Source organism: Nothobranchius furzeri, chromosome 14 (assembly GCF_043380555.1).
Source record: "Nothobranchius furzeri strain GRZ-AD chromosome 14, NfurGRZ-RIMD1, whole genome shotgun sequence".
Taxonomy (NCBI): Eukaryota; Metazoa; Chordata; class Actinopteri; order Cyprinodontiformes; family Nothobranchiidae; genus Nothobranchius; species Nothobranchius furzeri.
Genome location: NC_091754.1, coordinates 47,622,403 through 47,634,063, shown reverse-complemented (window position 1 = coordinate 47,634,063; position 11,661 = coordinate 47,622,403). Strand labels below are relative to the sequence as shown.

Below are 11,661 nucleotides of genomic sequence, written 5' to 3'. Positions count from 1 at the left end.
TCCTTTGTGTCTGACTGTTTATCTGATTTATCTTACCTGTTGTTCTTTGGTGTAAAGCTAACTGTGTGCTGCCTCTTGGCCAGATGCTGTAAACGAGAATGCATTCTCAGTCCACTCATCTGGATAAATAAAGGTTAAATAAAAATCAAATGAATGATCATATTGGTTTTGTGGCTAAATTTGGTAAATTATGATAAAGTAAGCCCTGGACCTTTTATTAAACGCCCTCATCCTTTGATTCAGCTGTTTTATTTTTTATTTGACCCCCATTTCCCCCATCCTCCTGGTGTTTTCTCCTCTTACTCAGCTTTTCCTGTTTCATGGCTGCTGTTTGGTTAAATGTGAGCAACAGTGATCCGTGCCGCTCCTCCACCTGGGACCTCCCTGCTTCCTCCACTCCTCCCACAGAGCAACACCTAACTTCCGGCTGCTCCTCCTCACTCAGCCTGTCTCTCCTTCAGCCTCAAGCGAGCTCGCTCCTCACGTGAAACCGGATCGGTCATATCAGCGTGGCCCGTCTAAACAACGTCTAAACGGGACTTCGGTGTCTGGATTAGAACCCCCGCGGTGTGCGTCCGTTTGGCATCGCGGCTCCGCCCGGCGTGCGGTGCAGCGCGGAGTGATTGCACACATCTGAGAGTTTTATATTGGACTGTCCCCCTGAGCGGCGGGAGAGGACTGGTCTTGTCCCAGCGCCAGACAAAAAGGACGTGGGGACTTCATCAAAGAGAAGAGAGGGGACAAACAGCAGCGGACATGGTGGACTGTCTCGTGACTCTCGTCGTTGCTCTTTCACTTGTCGGTAAGTCACGTCTCCTTCACTGTTGATGGCTAATTAACTCCGACCCAGTCTACAGACTTATAGGCCAAACTTCATATAGAAACTGTCAAATAAATCTGTTCCTGCTAAATAACACATTTATGTGCTGTTCACCAGATAATTTTAAAGACCTCAGCTTCCTGGTAACCTTCTACTTTATTCGGCATATTTTTGATCTACACATTTTTTTCATCATTTAGGAAATATTTGAACTTTGCTTGATGCTTCGCGTTGCTAGCTGTGAGCTGGGTTCTGGAGACTGAAACCAGTCATTTGGGTCATAAAACTGATATTTGGAGGGTTGGAGATATCAGGTGGTGCGTTAAATTACCCGAATAAAAGAATAAAACCAAAACATGAAATATTTGCGATGAGCTTTTGTCTGGGTGTAGGGAGTAGTTTATGAACAAGAAATAATTTAAAAATTTAAAAAATGTACATGTTATTTGGTGCCAAAATCTATACCCGCTGTGATTTGTTGGTTTGAATATTTTGGTTAAAAATCACGAAATTGGCTAATTCCCCCCTTTTCATTTAAAATTATTAGATTAATAATTCTGTAATTTCACTCCACAATGAGAGCAAGTATTAACATTTACTTATTTAGTACATTAATTTATCACAAGTACCTTTATGGTTAAAAATAACTCCGGCAGCTTCGCTGACAGCTGATTTAATGACATAAATGAGGGATTTTGTTCCTAAACCTGATTTTACCTCCATATTTCTATAATATCTATGAACCAGGTGAGGTACCTGCGTGTCTCTTCAGACCAGTTTGTCCAGTATGTGGTTACAACGTGTTAGTTTAACTGGTCGGGTTCTCATCTACCGGATCCAGTGTTTGTGTTCAGCCCACCGAACCTTATCAGACTGGTCTGAGGTCAGCTGTGGGACTGGTTCCATCCACAAGGACAAACACTGTGTGTGTGTGTGTGTGTGTGTGTGTGTGTGTGTGTGTGTGTGTGTGTGTGTGTGTGTGTTGGGGGGGGGGGGGGGTGCTTGGCTTAAATTAGTTCAGTAGATGATCAAATGTCGCCAGCTCTCATGCAGTGTGCATTACTGTAGATGTAAGCATGAGCTCCCACACTGTACAAACATATTCACACACACACACATACACTCTCTCTCTCTCTCTCTCTCTCTCTCTCTCTCTCTCTCTCTCTCTCTCTCTCTCTCTCTCTCTGTCTCTCTCTCTGTCTCTCTCTCTGTCTCTCTCTCTGTCTCTCTCTCTGTCTCTCTCTCTCTCTCTCTCTCTCTCTCTCTCTCTCTCTCTCTCTCTCTCTCTCTCTCTCACTCACAGGAGAAAGGAGAAGCTTGCTGGTCAGAGTTCTGCCTTTATGTCGCTGCCAGACTTCCAGGTTTCGTTTCTCCTACAAGCCGCTAAACATTTGAACGTCTCGCCATAACGAGTCATGACTTGGTTGTGATGACTCTGCAGCAACAGGACAGGTCTGATGGGAAAGGCCTTGTAGTTTGTTTGTTGCTGGATGTTATGTAATCGGTCGGATTTTACGTTCCCTCCTTTAGTCAGACACACATTGCCGATCCCAGAGGTGTTCACCAACGACTAGCAGGTTCTGTCAGGACACATCTCCGTTCAAACACGTTACACGTGTGTGTGTGTGAGTATAGAGGTAAACTCAATCTTCTGTGGTTTTTAGGTTGGTTTTGGTCAGAACCTCCTAAAATCTTCACACCATAGGTCCAACAAATGTTCCTCAGAGGTTCTTGTCCATGTCCACATCATCTGCTCCATCTATGATGGGAATCTCCCATTCCACCACATCCCAAAGGTTCTAGACTGGACTGGGATCTGGTGACCGTGGAGGTCATTGGATTCCAGTGACCCATGGTCATGTTCTAGAAACCAGTTGGAGATGATCTGGGCTGTGACATGAGGCTGTTCTGCAGACCTTGGAAGGAACCAGTGGTCATAAGAGCTGCTGTTGTGGTTCTGCCAGAACCAGTCTGACCATTCTCTAAAGTTGGTTGTGGGTGAGAATCCCAGTTTCTGAAATCCTCAGACCAACCTGTTTGGATCCAACAACCACATCTACACCTAGGTACCTTCATGCCTGCCTGATAAGTGGTTGGTGATTTAAAGACGTCTGCTTTTGGACATCGAGTGCAGATGTTTCTCCTCCAGACCAAAGATCTTGAATTGATTCATGCTGTCTGAAGGGAGGAAGTCCTGACACGGGTCTAAACTCGTTTAACTTCACAGCCGAGTGGATGAAATCCATCGCTGACCTCTGATGACCTCTGAGACCAACAGGTCACTCGCTGTCTTGTCTGTGGTTTAGTCTTTAGATGTTTTGCTTTGCGTCTTCTTCTCTGGTCCACACTCAGCTGGCCTGCTGCCAGAACCTCCAGCTGAGATGAACTCTGATGGTCATGGACGTATTTTTATAACTGAATCTGATTCAGCTGCAGTCTTAAAGCCAAGTTTGCTCCTTTAGAAAAACGTATCTGTAGATGATTCAGTGTGAGTTGATTTTAGAGGCCGACCGATGTATTCAATGTTTTCTATATGGCCGATATTTTATTTTGAAAAGCCAATAAAAAAATCAGGCACCCGTGTGGCCAACTCCCACCACTCCTAGACTGAAAAAAGGACCTGAAGGACCCCAACACGCCATTTTTTTTACTAATGTTTGAATTAGTTTTATATTTGAAGTTCAATAAATATTAGATTTATTGACTTATTTGACTTATATTGTGTTTATTAATGCATATTGGCTTGATATTGGCAACTATATTCTTTAAAGAGCAAGTCACCCCCAAATCAACTATTTTTTCTGATAAACTATATAAATGCGTATCTAATCGTGCTGCAGACACATGTAGTCAATAGTTTTGCACTTTAGTGCATTTTAGTTCATTTTAATTTTCTGCCTAAAACTGTCAGTGTTGTGCCGTTGTCAGGTAAAAACTCAGCACTGTATTTGAATTTAAATCTGCCTTTGCTATTGGCTAAGAGGTACCCTCGAACATTAGCTGGTACCATATGATGTCACAATGTCGTTGCGAGCCTGTCGCTGTGTCTCAATTCAGGTTTTGCATCCTTCGAAGGACCCAGCCTACTCGGCCAACGTGGGCTGGGTCCTCCGTCGGCCAAGTAGACCAGATGTTAACGGCTGTGAATTTGGACAGGCATAGCCTTCATGAATTCCCGCCACTCCCTCGGCGAACGTTCCGTCGCCTAGCAACCGTGGAACTGCTGAGCAGAAGGGAGAAGGAACATGGATCTCGAAGTTTTATTTAGCTTTTTAATCATTTCCTTGACTGTTGGAGAGCTAATTCAGAGAAAATACTTTCGACAAGCTGAGCCTGAGCAAAGATGTGATAATAGTTTTTAATACTTTCTAAGGGTCTTAATTTGACCAAAATCGAGTTATCACATTTTAATACTTTTCAAGACCCAGCAGATACCCTCTAGTAAACAATTCTCATTTGTAAACAAAAATAAAATTCAAGAGTTTAATGCAGAACTGATTTTATTTAGATATTTCTTTTATATGTGCATGTTTAATCTTTATTAACCATTTTTTCTAGCAAAGTAAAAAGCTGTCAAAGTTCTCCCTTCTCTCCTGTGCCCTCTGCTGCTCTGCCTCCCTCTGCAGCCTCATGTCCTCCCTGATCAGCTCCAGAAGCTGGTCATCGCTGTCACCTTCCCCTGGATGCCCATTTTCTCCAGAATAGTCTTAACAAACATGTAAGAAACGAAACAGGAAGAGAAAAGAGGACAACGGGTTATTCCTTTCATGTTTTCGCAGAACAAACTAAACTCAAACGACAGTTTTTAAAATATGAGATGTTATTGTACCTAACCGCCGAATACTTTGCTCCAGTGATCATGTGGTCCATCTCCGCCCTAAGCTTAATAAATTCCCTGGTTTTCTCTTTTGTCCCTAAAATACAAACTTTTATTAAAATCTGGGGAAAACGTAGCGGGAGGACTACGACACCGAGCGGCCGAACATACGAGCTGAGACCGCAATACAAGCACTTTTAATGTAATATTTCAAAATAAAATAACGTTCATGTATCACAAAAAGCCCTTAACCTAACAGTTTTCAAGTTTATACTGACATTTATATGCACAATCCTCTCCAACAGCTCCCGCTTCACTGTCCGCCATTGTTTTTAAAAGTGCTGCTACTTACCACGTGACCAGATTTATGGGGGTTCTTTCCTCCTGTGGGAGGTTTGCTGAGCACACAGCCCTTTTCCCTCAGTTTTCTCCGTGTCTGGTTCGATGACGTCACGTCCTGAAGCACATTTGTAGTTCTGGACTTACTTTCACACAAAACCTAAAATATCATTCCCCCTGTTAGAAAATTAACGCGTTCTTGGTATCAAAATGTGTCTTCAAAATTCGCGGACATCATGTGTGAAATCCATGGCACAAAACAAGCGGAATTAGAGAAAAACGTTTTTAGCCCCGTTGACTTGCATTCATTTTCTCGTTCTTCCGGACCCGATCTGCTCGGGTGCAAGATCGGCTCGGGGTCCGTCGACTGCCGATGACGTCAAAGTAGTTGATTGGCTGAACATGAACCTTACGGAATTACGTAATCACGTTACGTTGGTCCAGGCAAATATTTCTGATGGAAAGATGGACAACTTTTACAAAGAAATCCATCGTTACCTCTTTGAAAATACACTTTTAGCATAGAGCTGCATGTATATTAGGGCTGAACGATTAACTGCATGTGCAATTAAGTTGCGATGTGACAAAAGGAGATTTTCTAATCGCAAAGGCTGCAATTTGGCAGTGAGTACTTACTTACATTTGGAGTCTAATAGAAAGTAAAACTACCATCAGTCAAATAAGTACAGACAAGTATTTTAGTAAAGCCAGAAAACTTTTAACTCCAGAGTTTTGGCTAGCAGCTATGAGCGTAACTGATCTACGCATGGACAAGACGTCAAAAACTAAGCACAAAATACTTCAGTAAACGGGACACACATCTTTCCTGCAAATACAATTTCACAGGTGTTGCTAAGACCTATGATCCTTCAAGGGATGTGCTCAAAGAGGAGTTCAACATTATGAATACAATATTCAATTCAATTCAAGTTTATTTATATAGCACCAATTCACGACAATATAGTGTTTTATTTTACAAATGCATTATAAACACAAACTTACGTCTTAAGAAACATTATTTTAACAACGAAACTGCTCAATTCTTTCCAACAGTATAGATGTGTAGTGTATTTTGTCCGAGTGGGTTTGCCGTACTTTGACGTCATCGGCAGTCGAAGGACCCCGAGCCGATCTTGCACCCGAGCAGATCTTGTACCGACACCGGAAGTAGACTTAGACTCCCTATAGATATGAGTCTGGCCACGACCCACAGGTGGATCTCAGTCATGGGCGGGATCTACGGTGGTCTCCTCATGCTATTGGACAACAAACAACGTGGCGTTTTCACCGCTACAGAAGTCCGTCAACAAGGCAGTCCGCCATACTGCGTCCAAGAAGACGCAAATGAATCCTTTTCCTAAATAAACCTAAATATGCGCTAAGTCCAAATGGTCCAAAGTTGATACCAAAGCCGTTTCAAATGAGCCGCCATCTTAGTATCCCACCAACCAAACCGACAGAGCGCTGTGATTGGCATGACACAAACCTGTTCTGGCCAATGGTGGGGCTGCTGATGGAGTGTGGCTAGACCGACCAGCTGAGCTACGGTTTGTCTAGAACTGTTATCTAGTTGTTTCTAGTAGTAGTTATAGCTACAGAATTGATATAGAAATGATATTTTCTTCTTCTTCTTCTTCTACACCTTGGAGAAATGGTTGCAGGTTTTCTGTCAAAATTCATTTAAAAGCAGTAAAAAAAGCACCAACTGTGGTTTGATGTTTTGCCACGTCGCCCAGCCATCATTCTGACTCGGCGAAACTTAAGTATCGATGGAGAACGGGTGCCTGCGAGTCTGATCATTTTGAGAAATTTTGTCTGAAATTTGTTAAATTAGTTTTAAATTTCTGCGAGACCAAAGCGAGGTTCTGCAACTCCTGCAAGTAAATTGGAAATGATTTTGAAAATGATCTCGCTAATGCCGGGTGCCCGGGTGATGGTGGCTAAAAAAAGCCCTGCAGCAAGCTTTAGTGGCAGACGCCGGAAGCTGGAAGCTGAAATGGTTTCGCTCCATAAAAGCAGGCAGACAAACACATCGTTTTATTCTGCATCATCAACCGTTTTATCCCTCAAGCTCCAACAAGCCCTGTGTGAGTTTCTACTCTTCCTGTTGAGACGGCGTTCTGTAGCGTTGGGTAACCTTTAACTTGTTCTTTCAGAATAAAGCTCATTTATATGAACTGGTGTGGCTCTTATCACTAAAACTGTTCTTGAGCATCAAAATTTCATGTATTTTTACTAAACTTGTGAATATTTTCTGTTTCCCTAAAGGCGGGTGCTCGGCCCGAGTGGTGACGGTGTCTCCAGGGCCGTTAATAAGGGTGGAAGGTCAACCGGTCTCCATCAGGTGCAACGTCACAGATTATGGAGGTCCTCGTGAGCAGGTAAACATCTCCAGAGTTTTTGGTCGTGTGGAGATTGTAGTTCAGATTCATGTTTGTAACGTAAAAATCAGATTCCAGTCTCTAAACGTGTCATTGCAAAAATCTGATGTTTTTCCCTAGTCTGTGAACTCACCATTGCTACGCGTTACTTCATGCTAGCACAGATCTTCAATGTGGAAATATTCCTTGCAGTATTGAAATGTTCTAGTAAATCCCAAAAATAACAGAGAAGTCAGAATCTGCTGGTCAGAGTATTTAAAATCAGTAATCGTTATTGACCTTCAAAACCAGAATCGGTGCATTTTTAGTTTTAACCTGATTTTAGGGAGATGCATCAAACTGATGCGTTCATAAACCCGAACTGCTGAACTCAGTCGCTCTAATCCCTCGCTGTTCTGCAGGATTTCGAATGGGAGATGTCCAGGGATGCGACCGGAGCCAAGACTAAAATCATCTCCACCTTTGATGTCACGTTCTCCAGCCCGTCACTCAGCAGTCGCATTGCGTCGGGCGACATCTCGGTGGTGCGGCTGAAGGACAACGAGGTGGAGCTGAAGATTGCAGAGCTGAAGTCTCAGGACGCCGGTTTCTACTTCTGTCAAACGCCAAGCACGGACGTGGTCATCAGCGGGAACTATGTGGCTCAGGTTCAGCTCACAGGTGAGGAAACACCTCTGATTGTGTGAACACCTTCTGACCTGTGGTGATGCTTCACCGTGTGTGTGGAGGTGGAGGTTGGGCTCATTTAGCATTTAGCTGTGACTTATTAATGCTCTAGTGGTTGTGTGTTTCTACCCTCCTGCACACAGCCTGCTGGTTCTAGACTATTACTGGTTCATCGTTTGGTTTTCGCACGCACGCACACACACACACACACACACACGCACGCACGCACACAAACACACGCACGCACACACACACACGCGCGCGCACGCACGCACACACGCACTTGCGCGCACGCACACACGCACTTACGCACACACGCACGCATGTGCGCACACACACACATACACATGCGCTCGCAAAGACAAACTGAGCGCACACACACACAAATACACACACGAGCACATTCACGAACACACACACACATACACGCGCACATGCATGCACACATGCACACACACACACATGCGTGCACACATGCACACAAACACATGCACGCACACGCGCACACACATACAAGCACACACACACACACACACACTCGTGCACGCACGCACACACACACACACACATGCACGCACACATGCATGCACACACACACACACACACACACACACACACACACACACACACACACACACACACACACACACACACACACACACACACACACACACACACACACACACACACACAAGCAGATGTCAGGTGGGAGAACTTGGCGTGTGTGAAATTAGGACCAAAGAAATGGAGATTTATATGAATTATAATCAAATGAGTCGAGAGGACCTGCAGACATGAGTGGATGTAGCAGATTTACTGTTCAGCTGCTCTTCTTTATCGTCTCGTCTGAAAAGTGTTGAGTTGGAGGAACTTCAGCGTTCCAAGTGTCCATGTCGCTACAGATAAGTGTTTTACAGACATTCGATTTAGAGTTCAAAGCGTTAATTTGGTGACTGTTTCAGGTCTTTACTCCGGCGGTTAGTGTTGCATAGCGTCTGCAAAGCGTATCTCAGCAGTCAGCTGGCATTATAATTGATGGGAACATTTCCACCTGCTACAAAGCATTTAGTTTCTGACACGTCCCAGAAACGTCGTGTCACGTTGCTCCGCCGAATTTGCGATTCAAGTCTCTTGTTTTTACACACTACGCTTCCAGCACAAGTCAGGCTCAGCAGTTCAGGTCGGGCCGGGCAGGAAGTGCAAGACGAACGCAGCGGCGACGGTGGCACAGGAGTTAAGTGCTCCCCCTGTAATCAGAAGGTTGCAGGTTCGAGCCCCACTCAGTCTGTCTCTGTCGTTGTGTCCTTGGGCAAGACACTTAACCCACCTTGCCTGCTGGTGGTGGTCGGAGGGACCGGTGGCGCCAGTGCTCGGCAGCCTCGCCTCTGTCAGTGCGCCCCAGGGCAGCTGTGGCTACATCGTAGCTCACCCCCACCGGTGTGTGAATGTGTGTGTGTGTGAATGGGTGAATGACTGATTGTATTGTAAAGTGCCTTGAGGGGTTCCAGGACTCTAGCAGGCTCTATATCAAATACAGGCCATTTACCATTTAACCGTACCAGAAGCAACAACATCGCTAAACAGCTGTGAAACATTGCTGCATTTAGCCGCTGTTCTAGCAGATGGCTTCCATTCCACCGGCCGCAAGGTGCCACATTTTAGACGCATAATGATGCGTTGCTTACGTTTGATCTATTTTTCTAATGCACTACGCTTCCAAAACACCTCAGACACAGAAGTTTGAACCGGGCCAGACAGGAACTCAGTGTAAAACATCTGGAAACTTTCATAATAAAAGTCGCATGCTGATTTCTATTTGCTTAACTAGTAGAGTGTCCTTTCCTCTGCAGTCGAGGTTAACGGAAAGATCTTTATGGATACTTGCGGTCGTCTTGCTCCTCTCTTGTTATCGGGTAACTTCTAAAACCATGCGGGATGTTGCGGGACCAGGTTTGTGGAATGCTTTCACTCTCTTTCCTGTCTGAAATGGTCCCGGATAGAGTGGAACTCGTGGGGAAAACGCGCCTATTACGTTACGTTTTTGTTTCTTAACCAAAGTTGCAATCACGAACAGCGCTGTAGCACATTTATTAGTCCGTTTATTCCTGAAAACCTAACTAGATTATTACCTTATGTTTCTTTATTCCTTAACCTGAGTGGTTCTGGCAGGAATTACTTTTGTTATAAAATAAGAAACTTTGTGGAAACGAGACCTGGCTAAAAAAATAAATTCAGATGTGACAACAGATAATTTTTATAGTGCTGCTGTAAAACACCTTTACCTTTTCTGATAGAACAGGAAATTCATTCAGATGTTATGAGAAACGTCATGAATGAAGCTGTCTTTATCATCGTCCATGACCTCCTCAGGTTTACTCACCATAAATGGAACAGCTGCAGCAGCAGGAAGTGCGAAAATGATCACATGACCTAAAACAGAAGCTGGACAAACCATAAAACCTGTTTTACAAAGAATGATTTAAATGTGCTAATCCAACCTGAGAGAGATTAGATCTGAACCTGCCTGGTCCCACGCATCAGAACCGATACTTCCTCCTCTAACGACTCGGTTGTTTCCAGGACAGGATGTTGACCTGCTGTTCACACCAGTAAAACCATTATAAATCAGTCTTCCCCAGTTTGAAATCGTCCCAGTTTCATTTCCCCAGACCATCTCATCACTGCCACCTTCTAGAGTTACAGAAGATGAGATCTTCAGCTCTAAAACCCTTAAAGTTAGTGAACTAGCTTCCAGTCCGCCATCTTCGTTTGCATATTTATATTGTCTGTGAAAACAGAAATGAGGTTGTGTGAAAATAAAACGTCCAACCCGATTCGGTAGTCCAGTGGTTAAAGTAACCGACTGGTATGTTTTGCACTGGTTAGACTCCCATTCACGGCGGTGACTTTGTAGCTGTTTTCAACCCTTTACGGGTAAACTGGTTAAAATACAAGGACTAACCTGTTTGTTTTACTTTATAGCCAGTGGGAGTCCGTGTGAGGTGAGCAGAGGAAATAGCCTTATACGCTGCTGGGAAACGACCAAATTCAAATTTCTTTAGAGACAAAACTTTTTGCAGAAAATAATCAATAAAACTAAAATATATAAACTTGAAATCTGCTTCGGTGTGGCACAAAAAATGGAAGGCGTCTCTTAAACCGCTAGACTACCGTAGACAATACAATACAGGCTCACCTAAGCAGGGGCGCCTCCAGAAAATTTTGATGGGGTGGCCAAATGGGGTCAAACAAATGTTTGGGGTGACACACCAAATTGGTGCTTGTGGTAACTCTGGTTGAATGTAGTCTGTGGCGATGTACCACATTGCGCCTTTATTCGTTTTTATTAAAATAACAGTAGATATCCAAAAGATTTAACTTAAATTTGACTAACATAAACATTTTAGAAAAATACACTTCAGTTATTTAAAATGTTATCCATAATTTAATTTAATAATGTATTTTTTTAGGTTAATTCAACTGTTGCTGTGTTAAACTATAGGGATAAAACTTTTTTTAATGGTGAGCAGCAGAAACATATGTTTTTTTGAAGTCTGATTATTTCTTTACTCATTAATTGTAATATTTTATTTTGTTTTACAAGTAAGTCTTGAATAAACAAGATCAATATATGGTTT

The 11,661-nt window shown here is 43.5% G+C and overlaps 1 protein-coding gene across 1 annotated transcript in view; it reads left to right on the top strand.

Moving 5' to 3' along the window:
* The first annotated feature begins 386 nt into the window (after window positions 1-386).
* The window catches only part of LOC107380903 (prostaglandin F2 receptor negative regulator), a 76,501-nt gene continuing 65,226 nt past the window's right edge, over window positions 387-11,661 (top strand). Inside the window, exons 1-3 of the mRNA XM_015952296.3 lie at window positions 387-802; window positions 7,245-7,357; window positions 7,759-8,017. Coding sequence (XP_015807782.1) covers window positions 757-802; window positions 7,245-7,357; window positions 7,759-8,017 — 418 coding nt within the window. The 5' untranslated portion in view covers window positions 387-756. The remainder of the gene's footprint in view (window positions 803-7,244; window positions 7,358-7,758; window positions 8,018-11,661) is intronic.